Raw genomic sequence first — 12,222 nt, forward strand, 5'->3', positions numbered from 1 at the left:
AAGTCGTCTTTCCACTGCAGATAAAAACAGCACCAGAGGTAACCTGACTGGCATGCTCTGAAAAGATGCCAGCACATCTCTTGGTTACAAAGCAATACCCCTCCTTTACCTTCTCAAATGGACTGTACACAGCCTGAGCACTCAAATCAACTTGGTCATAGGATTATTCACTTCAGAAAGCCTTCTTGAGCCATTGCTCCAAAGAAACTTGGGTGCTGCATGCTCAAAACAGGCCAAGCAGAAGCACACAATCCTATTTGAAGCCAGGCCTTTTTAATCCACATTATGTCCCTGCTAATGAACATGCAAGGCCATGCAGGACAAAGATAAAATGGTGGGCTCTGGAAAGCAATAAGCACACATTTTAACAACTGTTTAATCTTTCATAAAACAGGAATACTTAGCATAGGCTACAGGCTAATTATTTGGCCTCAAAATACTTTGCAGATTTCTGTAACTAATGAAAACAGTAAACTTCTCACATATAATGACATACATTTCTATCCTTGAGTTGTTTTAAAGCATCTACTCATTTAAGAACACGATAGCAAGAAAAACATGAAGAAAACATTATCCTGCAGGACCTTACAGAATAGAATTCAATTAAACCAATTTCACAGTGCAGTTTCTCAAAGGTGCCTAGTGATAACAGATAAACAACAAGATATTATCTCTTATCTGTGGTCCTTGCACACACTCAAAACTATCCCTAAAATGCTTCAAAAGTAGATGTCATACTCTTAATTCTTCCAGCAATTTGGTCCAGTGCAGTGAAATCATGCATAACGCTGCCACACTGTATTATGGGAAACAGCAGCATGTAGGTGCAATTTTCTTCTGTATTTAATGAAATGTATTTTCATAGAATCATAAACTGCCTGGGTTGGACCTTAGAGATCACCTAGTTCCAGCCCTCCTGCCACAGGCATGAACACTTTCACTACACCAAGCTACTCACAGCTCCATCCAACCTGGCCTTTTTTGACCTGACCTGGCCAACATTTCCAGTGGTGGGGCATCCACATCTTTTCTGGACGACATGTTCCAGTGTCCCATCACCCTCACAGTAGAGAATGTCTTCCTAACATCTAATTAAACCTACTCTCTTTCAGTTTGAAGCCACTCCCCCTTGTCCCGTCACTACATGCTCTTGTAAATACTCTATATGAATCTATGCTGCTTCCTAGAAGTATTTCCTCCCACCGTATAATAGAGTCATGTATATAAAGAACATTTAAAAGTAATTGTTGCTTTATAGCAGCACTGCCAGAAATGCTGCAATAAAGCAGCATACCTTAGAATTTCTGCTGCTTCCTACTTCCATGACTCCTGCTAACCACTAGTTAAAATATCCCATGGACTCTCCATTCTAATCCAGCAGTATTTTTTAGATCCAACACATTCCTTACCTAACCCTAGCAAGACACTTACATAATTTGTATCTGCTGAACATGGCACACCAGTGCAGCTCTGCACTATTTAGGTTCTAATACAGCAACTCTATCAAATATAAATAAAAGAGCTTTGCAGTGTTTTCTGGTTTTGCAAGCAACAAGGAATTCTAAGTAAAACTAATGTCCTTTTCCAGGAACAGAAACAGCCCTTGAAAGGCAAGTAATGGTAAATACCACCCCCTCTTCCCACACCTGATGTAGACACCTCCAGATGTTTGACTTCACCTTATATAGGGGAAAATGCAGCTTTGGTGTTGGCCAGTACTCAACAGATAAGAGATAATAGCAGGTAAGCAGATAAGCAGAAAAACTGATAGCAGAGCTGTGAAATAATTTTGCCACTGCTCCATCTCTTGGTATTATACTGAACTCAAAACATTCAGTTTATTTTGAAATAGTATTTGACCTCTAGAAATACAATCTTTAAAAATTTTCCATTATTGAGTAACTTTGATTTCTGCATATAATTTTTTAATTTATGGTTACTTCTTAATGAAGAAATTAAAACCAGATGCACAGTTTTAAAAAATTGCCGTTAACTTATGAAATTCTTTAGTTCCAGCTACTAATTAAGAACTGAAATGCCACAGTAAAAGAGCTCTAACTTACATTATGCTTTGTAAAAGTTGTTTCCTCATCTCTTTCAGAAAACAGCTTCTTTTATTTTGCACCCAGAACTTCATTACACTACCAAGATTCAATTCCTTGTTTAATGTTTTTACTATTTGTATCATCATTTCTGCCAAGAACCTCACTCATTGCCCAGGCTGTACCACGGCCATTATTCGCAAGGCAAGCACAAGAACACTGATCCTACCACAAAAACTTTTCTATCTGGATGTAAAAAAATGGACATTGAAGTCCAAAGAAACACAACGATGCTGATCAGCATGCCAGGCAATCAAACCCCAGTCATTTGTGCTTTGTGAGGTGCAGGCCTTTGTGAAGCTTTTTACAGAGTTCTCTGAAGAACAACGTGGCTGCTGTGAAGATTTTTATGAAGACCTTTACGCAAGCATAGGGGAAGGCAAGCGAAGAATTAATGCACTCAGCTGAAAAGTGATGTGAGCACTGTAATAGGCTGGACTTGGCATCTTACTGAGGAAGTCACTGACACAAAGGAGTTACAGGTACTGAAGGGCCCTCAGAAACAAAATCAAGTAACTTCAGTTTCACTCAATAGAGAAGGGGGAGACAGAAAAGATGCAGAGTTTTAACTATTTTTAATCAATATAAAATAACCTGTGTAAAAACAGTCAAAGCTATGCTGCAATTAACTTTTTTCAATATGCACAAGATAGCTACAGAGCCATCTGACAGTTCTTGGACAGTTCTGAGCCATCAGTTAGTTCTTGGAACTAACAACAGCATCAGATTCTCAACACACAAAGGGGATACAATTGAGGCAGTACACACCTCCAATCCCTCCAGCCAAGACCAAGGTCAACACAAATTGTGGTGGAAGAGTGCCCACACACACACACACAGTTTCCCCCTTGAAAAGTAACAGGAGCACACACCACTCTGCATCACTCCAGCACAGATGGAAGCCACTGGTACAGTGCTCACCAGCTGTGTCAGAAACAGCCACTTACAAGCTTACTTATCAAGTTTCTATGCCAGGGGAGTACACAGCACACAATAAGGCAAACCACTGAAATTTAAAACAATTTATAAAGCGCTGTTATTTAATTCCTGTTCTCTACAACTTCCATATTCTTTCAAAAATGTGTAAAAATAAGATGAGGAGATGAGATTTCTGAGAAGTTCACAATGGACAGTCCTGGAAACAGACTTTACCTAGGATCTGTAAAGCAGTGCAAATGCCAGCACAACAGTTGGATTTGAAACCAGTTTTCCATTTAAAAAAAAGCAAATACAGATACTGTAAGCTACATCAAAATAGCTGCAGTTCACATTGCATGACTGATTTGATTTTCTGTTTTCTTTCATGACTTGTAAAATACCAGTAGAAACAGCACAAAGGCTTTTTCTTAATAAATTTTAATATTAAGACCAGTTTGTCTGGATAAAAACACAGTTACAAGTACCACACTATTGCAAATTCTGCATGATGCACAGTAGTGCTTGCAACATTTGAGTGGCAAGACCATTTTGGAACTGTTTGTGAATGGTATGTCAAAAACAGAATCTTGGCATAAGTAAGAATGTATGTTACCAGTGAATTTATTATTGTGAAAATATATCTGTCCCACAATGTACACCACTGTAAATAATCAAATGCAATATTTATGCACATCAAAAATATATGGGGCGAATATATACTCAGTTCAGCATTAAATCAGCAACAATAAATGAAAAAAATATTTTGGCTATTTTTCTATGATTTCATTTCACTGGAAATTTTCTAATAAATCACTCCAAAGGGTAATATTTGTGGTTCAAAACCATCAGGACAACAGTAATTCTGTAAAATAGTATGGATCTGAGAGTGACAGCCCAATCCTCCTGCCACTAGATTCAGATGCATTTGGCTTGTGCTCACTGCCTTAGAACATGAGTCCAGACACCAAAAGAATGAACTACCACCATCACAGCCTGGACCACATTAGCTCATACCATGTCAGATCAGAGATGCAACATCAATAAAAAGAGATGACACTTTAAAAGCACCTGCCAGATTCTCAAGTATTAATTATACACACACATGGTAAAGTACAGAATACTGAAGGAGAGTGTACTGAATAGCAAGTTAAATGTTCCATCCATATTCTCATTACTGCAATGGATATTCACATTTTCCACATTGGTCCAGGAAAGATACTGCAATCTAAGCACGTGATTTGATGCTACTTAAAGCTTTGAGATACTGTTATGTGTTTTCTTTATCTACATAACACCCACCCCCACCCCCAAATATTACTGCAAAAGAACTATCTACATATAGAAATAACACAGACTTGATTTGGTGGCTCTTGTTTGACTGTGTTCTTGCAAAGAAATCTGCTAACTTTTCCTTGCCTGTTTAATAGCATATGTATTTCCCTGCCCCTCAGGCCATAAATGGTACATGATAAATCACTTCATCGGTATTATTCCTGTAAAAATTCACAGTGACCAATTCTGAGAGAATTTTTTTGGTTGGGTTTGGTTTTTTTAAAAGTAATTGTGCAATATAAAATTCATATTACAATTTTCAACTTTGGTAACTTACAGAAAAAAGATTTCACGCTGTTTAACTAAGGATCAGGTCAGGACGTTGCTTACACTATGCTCTTCGTGCTGTGCAAGCCCATCAGTTAAGGTTCATCCCTTTTCTTGAGATCCTGAAAAATTCTAATATTGATAAGAAATTTGCTACAATTTAAGTTGTGAACCCATTTAATTTTTCTTGGTACCTTTAAATACTTCCATCACCTAGCCTTAGTAAATTTTTACTTACTGCTTTAGTTAATGCAATCCTGATCCCAAAGCAAACACCCACCTACCCCCTTCAACCAAACAGAAAAATCCAGCTGAGCCTCAACAAGTACATCTGAATTCTCAGAAGAGGAAATATTTTCTTGATTTAACAGCAACTGTACAATATTACAAACTCTTGACACATGAAAAACAATCAGGCAATAGAAAAATGTACAACAGCTTTGGTGTTATACAAAATAATAAAAAAGACTGGACAGCAAGATACATAGTTCATTATGTTCTTAACACAGCAACTTCATTGCCGACTGTAAGACAGTTACTTACTTTTGATATTCTCTACGTGGCCTTTCCACTCATGAAAAAATCATACTGTATTACTACAATAAGAACGGTTATGAACACCATAAAGTAAGCTCCAAATTTTATAAAAACATCTTGCCTCTTTGCACTATTGCTTTGTGGCACATTGTCAACAGAACAGCAGTCCAAAATAAAGTGACAACTAGATTTAATAAATTAATATACTTTTTAAAGATGTACAATGCACATTCTTTTTAATCCAAGGTTTTAGGGTGTCAGGACACTTCTATATACACATATACAGATCTCAGACAGCATTTACAACATCAGAAAATGCAGAGAAGAAACAGAGCCTTAACTGCTATCTGGATGCTACCAACAGAAGCCAAAACACTGCTGAGAGTATTATTGGGAGAGATATCCAAAGACGAGAAGAGTCTATGAAAAAAGGACATGTAAAGGCAAAGGGAAGGTCAAGATGTTTAATATGACCATCTATTCTTGTGAAGACTGAGGTGGAGTTGTTGATGTGCCTGGTTTACCAGACTTCCGTTCGTAATTCACAAGTCGTTGTCCAACAAGGTACCTGGGATCACAGTGAAAACAGAAGTTAACACAAGGGAATACTATTTTGTAACACAAATCCACTCTATCTCCTTTGCTGCCAAAGTAATGTTTTCATGTCAATAAAAGGTTATTCTATAAATTGTAAAGGAACAACTTCAGCTGGTGCTTAAGCTTTCTTAAAGGGAAAGAAAATATCCTGATGCTACTCCATGGAAAGCTTAAGGGCTGCAAGATTCCTTTAGTGTGATATTGAAAGAAAGTTAACTATCTCAGCAGCTTAGCAGTTTTCATACCTTTCATATTATTCCTTTCTTCCACTCTATCATTGTTCCACACTTTTTGCCATCTAAATTCCCTTTCATGCTTCCTATTTGCATGCTAGTTCTGTGTGTACAAGAGCCCTACACACCTATGAATTAGTTGCTAAGATTAGTTGCTAATCTTAATAATCCATAAAAAAGGTAATTAGGGTAACACTAAAAACAATGTAATAACACAAAAAAGGTTCAACTAAGCAAGAGAACCAGAAAATAATAGGAAAATTACTATTTTTATCAGGCTTCTGAGTAATATAGAGTAATAATTACTGAAAACATCAGAAAACCACACAAAATTTGGCAAGGACAACTGAACATTCTTTAACAGGTTAGTTGGACTAATAAGTAGAAAGAGTGAGAAAAAGAGTTATACAGAAATGGTTGAAGAAATGGTTTTATAAGCAGCAGCCTGAGACATGATTTTAACTTCCAGGTATGTTGTAATTCGTTATAGTCATTTGTCATTCAAGACTACAGATGAGACTAACAGTAAGCTTCATTTGTGGGAAAACACACTCATGTTGGACGTGGGGGAGTGTCCTCCCTTTATAAAGACAGTCTATTCCTGTGTTTATCTATCTGAACCACAGATAAAACATCTGCCAAGTCTGTCTGTCTTAAAGAGTCATTTGTGTAGAAAACTTCTTAAAAACCCTTTTACCGTAAGTATCTACAACACCTGAATTGGACCTGAAGTACTCACATATATAGATATATATAAAGGGGAAAAATTTAAAAATCCCCACTATATACTCACTTGTCATTTTTAATATGTTCATAAAGGCGCTTGAACTGGCGGACTTGGAAGGACAGAATTCCCATCAAAACCACCACCATAAGCAGAAAAGGATAAATGCGTCGCTGAACGAGGTTCTGCATTTCAGCAGTAACTCCTACAAAACAAGAAACAATCCTCAGACATTGTAATACTGCTGAACTAACTCACTTATTTCTGCTTCTCTACTTGCTTGCATACTTTTTGTTATACTGCAACTTCAGCAGAAGGGCTGTGAAATAAATGACACATCCATTTACTTCAAAGATCCAACGTGACAGCTGCTGTTCTTTTTAATCTGAAGCACTACAAGTGGAAAGTTTTCCATTAACAGAGTGAAAATCCACAGTAGAAAAATAAAAGAGCTTATCAGTTCTTCTTGCCTATTAACTTCTGCTTCTCTGCTTACTGACTTCTGGTGTCAGAAAAGTCAATGCAATAAAAGTCGGCATTCAAGTGAGACTGAAGAATAAAATGGGACTTCTTGAACATGTTAACATCAAAACTAACTAGTACAAGACAAGTCTTGATGAAAAAGCTTATATACCCTGGTTCTAACCAAATTATTTACCTCAATTATTAGGAGATAGGAAAGTCTGAAAAAACCCTATATATTTAAAATTTACATTTTAATACTATTAAAACCTTAAAACAAACCCAGCATTTTCACCTGTTCTAAGCTTTATTTAGAATCTGACAAGTCAGAAAAAGATGGCCTCAGCTCAGTATAGCTCCTAGAGGGACTAAAATCAAAGGCTGATTGTCCAAAGAAGAAATGAATTAATCATTCCTTTCCCAAACTAGCTAGATACCTAAAATGCACAGAGAAAAAATCAGCGTCTGCCCCTCCTCTTGAGTAAGAGGAGGGGCAGACACTGATTTCTTCGCTGCGGTGACAGGAGCAGCCTCAAGTTGTGTTAGGGAAGGGCTTGGGTTGGGTATTAGAAAAAGGTTCTTCACCCAGAGGGTGGCTGGGCACTGGCACAGGCTCCTCAGGGAAGTGGTCACAGCACCAAGCTCGACAGAGTTCAAGAAGCATTTGGACAACATTCCTGGAACATGGTGTGATTCTTGGAAGTCTTTAAACATTTACACTTGTTTTTTGTTTGGGCTTTTTTTTTTTTGGTTGTTTGTTTTTTGGTTTTTTTTTTGGACGGAGGTTTTTTTGGTTGGTGTTTTTTTGTTTTTGTTTTTGTTTTTTTAATAAACTAAAGCTTGAAGTTTTACTTCCACAAACATTTACCCTGCTGTAAACCATGAGATGACAAGTAAGTGTTCTGAATGCATACATACCCAGTAAAGGTACAACACCAGAAGCTATGATGTACGGCACACACAGGGAAAGTAAGAGGACAGAGATTACAGGTGCTGCCAGTTTACGGATGATGAAGTGTAAGTCAATGTTACGAATCCCATTTGCATATACCTAAAATGGAACAAGTTAGAAGTAGAACAGATCAATCAAGAAAGCCTTGCATTGCACTTACAGTAATAATTAAAAGGTTTTACACAATTCTTCTTATGAAAGGAAATGGGTGTTCCCATGGCCACAGTTGAAGAAGAAAAAACTCTGCCAGTTTACATCATGAAGGTTCCAGGAAATCATTTAAACAATGCCCAAGAGACCAACTTAATCTGGAACAGAGTTGTGATTCAGTTGCAGGAATTCAAGAGACCTTCTGAAACATCATTTAATAGAGCTGTGGACAATGACTCTGTGGGTGACCTGGGGTCACTTTGCACTGTTAACTCACTACAAGAGGATCCTGTCTAGGCTAATAGAATAAATTATTATATTTTGTAATGGGCAGAAAATGGGATCCTATTTTGTACTTGTGGGACAGACCAGAGCCTCTGTACATAGAGTCTGTGCCTGAAAAAAAGGCCTCCACAATTCTTATGCTTCTTCAGTTACTACCAGAAGCTTAGATCAAAACATAACCAGATTAAGCATGGGAAGAAACCAGTTTTGAATGGCTACCAGCTACAGCTAAACAATGGCCTCTGTGCCACAGCCTGGAAGGCTCAGGAGAGTGTGTAAACAGCCCATGGAGAGCATTCAGAAGGGAACAGGGAGCCGTGGTATGCATCAAACATACTTCCAGACTAAGACTATATTTCTGCAGTGTGACAGCTGAAGTGATTTAATAATGGACTATGTGCTAGACTTACTCACAAGGGGTACCTTGTGTACAGAGCTTGGGACATGCACCACAGGCATCACATACAGTGCAGGGCTGAAAAATTACCTTCTGACAAACAACTGAGACACTTCTTCAAGATGGCAACTATGGAATTTAATGGTTATAATCAAGAAAAAAATACTTCTGGCAAAACAACAGGCCATGTAACTCTGAACTGCTCAGAGTCTGTGTTGCTTAATAATCAAAGGGGAACAGAAATTGTGTCTTTCATCTCTACTGATCTGTGAATGGGGTAATCCCTACAGCCACAGAGAAAGCAAAATTCTGTGTTCTTGACTTGTGGATGTAAATACTGTCCAATATTTGGACAAGTATTTGGACACATGGACTTCATCTCAAGAAATAATCATGTTTCTTTCTCACTTTATTACAAACCTGAGAAAAATACATATATGTATACAAAGCATTTTCTTGAATTTAGATTTCTGAGTTTTTGTTTTACTGTTAAGTATACCATAATGGATTAGGCTATACAATTTAAAAGGTTTTTACAAGACTAGTTAAATTCTACTCAATTACTCCATTACTGCAAGAGTAACACTGTTTTCTGACACACAATCAGAAACGTAAAAAAGGTATTATACAGATAATTCACATGAAGAATTTTTCCTACCTGTTCAATAACAGTTTTCAGCCACCACTGGGGACCCATCAGTGTAATGGCAGCAATTATTTTGGCATGCAGAACTCCAAGAGCCCAGTCCTAATTTTGTAAAAATTTATAGTGTTAACATTAACATATCTTTAAAAAGTCTGACAACCAAAAGCTTTAAGAGCAATATGTTAATATAACTTATAAGGGAAAATATAATTACTTTTCCTTTTACATGGGACTTTGCTCCAAAGAGATGACATCATCTGCAAATTCCTATGAAAAAGAGGATGCTCTCAAGATTAACTGACATCTGTAAATTTAGCTCCCTGGGACCAGGAAAATCACTCTACTATTAAACCAAAGACAAACATAAAATAAAAGCATTAGATTTCAAGCAATTGACCAACAGTCTGGTACAACTAATTTACATAAAAGGAAGTTCTTTATTCTTTATAAAAGAATAGAAAAAAGATACAAAGATGTTCACATGCATCAAGAAACAAGTTCTTTTCCTTCTTTTGTAGTTTAATTATTCCCAAAACCCTACCTGATATAAGAAAGCTTTAAGCAAGGCAATGCTCTTAACAAAAAAAGTCATACTATTCAGAGGAAAATTTATCTTTTAATATAAGCTGCAATTATTATGGCATGGAATTAGGACACTATAACTACTGGCTTCTAGTAAACATTTCATATCATAAATCCATCCCTTCTGGATTACAGATATTCCTAAGGGATTTTCAATAAAACCCACCAAAAATAGAATGCAAAACATAGGCTGATAAAGTGGAATAAACAGCTAAGAACTGGTAAGACGTGGGACATAACAGACTAAATTAACTTTCTTAACCTGCTGGAGAAATACATTTTCTTTAACTGATTATTTAAAAAGGCAATTTTTGTTAATGTCAATTCTAAAGGATTTTAAGAATTGTTACAAAAAAGCACCAGTGTTAAAGTTGAATCATGTTTATTTCAGGATGTAATCTCTGCATAACTCTTTTGGGAAAAATGGAAATTAGTCTCAATTTTGACAGTTCCTTGTTCATTTAGAACAAGTCTCAAATCCCCCTTATCCTGTATTTTGAAGAAGTTCTGCTACATGAAAATAAAGCTTTTCAGTATACTTCTTTTAAAACTTTTAAGGAACTAATATGCAATAGTAAAGAATTTTTATAATCTCTAGCATTACAAATTCTTTCCAAAATTGTTTGGAAACCATGATCATCTACCACTGCAATTATATGATGTCCTGATTTTCTGGTCATTTACTCAGCTCAAAAATATACTTGGATTTTAAAATAATGGAATAATTAAATTTGTAGCCAAATTCTCCTTTGTATTATGGCTTTCAAACATTTGGATATTGAAAGTAAATGAAAGCTTAGGGCAGCATAGAAAGTCACTGTCCCTGAACAATTTCTTGTTATTTAGTAATGGCATTCTAGATACCCTGAGTTATGGTCCCCTCAGCTGGGTTTCTTTGAGTTATGAATTATGAAAGAAATCATAGGTGATGGATGCATTTGTCATTCAATCCTGTATCTTCATTTCATCTCCCAGCTTGTAGGACAGAAATCTGCATTCAGCCTGTGAGACGTGACTGAAGAGTAATAAAAGACAACTACCTCAAAATTTTGTATTAATGATTTGACAGCTCAGGCCAAAATCAGCACGACTGTAAATAATTTAAAAATTACATTCATCATGTGCCTCATCACTGAATTAAAATCTTACAAGGAAAAAAAATACCAGAACCTCTTTCTGCATAACTGTATACATAAAGCTTTCCAGAACAATTAGAGTACGTATATCTGTGCATACATACATATAGATATACTGACTTCTTACATAACTTCACATTTGTGCTACTGGAAAAATAGCTGATCACTGAAATGCAACCTTTGATGTCATCTCACAACAGTTCAGCTTTTCATAGCTTAAATTCCTCAGCATATCCTTTTGGTTCATATAATTCTCACATGTAGACTGGCTGCCTTTTCTCTGCCTCATACAAACATAATCGTGGAAAATGCTCTGAAGCACTGAATCCACACAAAACAAGGCAGCCCATACTCCTTACACCAACAGCAGCAAAAGAATGGGAGCAACTGACCTGCCAGGGATAGAAGAGAGGTGTTTGATCCAAAGGAACTCTCAAAGGTGCGACGATGACCAGTTCAAACAAAAGACCAAGCAAAAGTGGAACCACACCAGCGAGCAGTATAGCCACTATCAATGTCTTCATTATCTAAAAAACCCAAGACATTTAATAAATATATTTACCAGAGGATTCTTTGTTTAAACTCAAAAATGTAATTAGAACTACATAAACATACAGCCCTGGTAAAAAAACCCCAAAACTACATAGACCTTTATTTCACACATATACACCCCTAGAAACAATTTTTACTACATACATAGTTTTGCAATGCAAGTTTTCAAGATTGGGTCCTATTCCACAGGAAAAGGAATTCCAGAAAAAATCATGACTGTGCCTACTAGTATTCATATAGTTCTAAACCATAACATCACACTGACTGTTCCCAAAAGGGAATACTATCCAATGGCACTTCAATACATTGCATATGCTCATATGTTGGGAAATTAAAAAATTTTTCCAAAA

General features: G+C 36.5%; 1 protein-coding gene across 2 annotated transcripts in view; it reads right to left on the reverse strand.

Annotated features, from left to right (window-relative positions):
* Positions 1-3,114: 3,114 nt before the first annotated feature.
* MARCHF6 (membrane associated ring-CH-type finger 6) overlaps positions 3,115-12,222 on the reverse strand; it is a 44,500-nt gene continuing 35,392 nt past the window's right edge. For both annotated transcript variants that reach the window (XM_030969895.1, XM_030969903.1), the window contains exons 22-26: positions 11,713-11,847; positions 9,615-9,704; positions 8,091-8,223; positions 6,780-6,915; positions 3,115-5,724 (exon numbers count right to left, since the gene is read on the reverse strand). In XM_030969895.1, coding sequence (XP_030825755.1) covers positions 5,634-5,724; positions 6,780-6,915; positions 8,091-8,223; positions 9,615-9,704; positions 11,713-11,847 — 585 coding nt within the window. In that variant the 3' untranslated portion in view covers positions 3,115-5,633. The remainder of the gene's footprint in view (positions 5,725-6,779; positions 6,916-8,090; positions 8,224-9,614; positions 9,705-11,712; positions 11,848-12,222) is intronic.

The sequence above is a fragment of the Camarhynchus parvulus genome, chromosome 2, assembly GCF_901933205.1.
Source record: "Camarhynchus parvulus chromosome 2, STF_HiC, whole genome shotgun sequence".
NCBI lineage: Eukaryota > Metazoa > Chordata > Aves > Passeriformes > Thraupidae > Camarhynchus > Camarhynchus parvulus.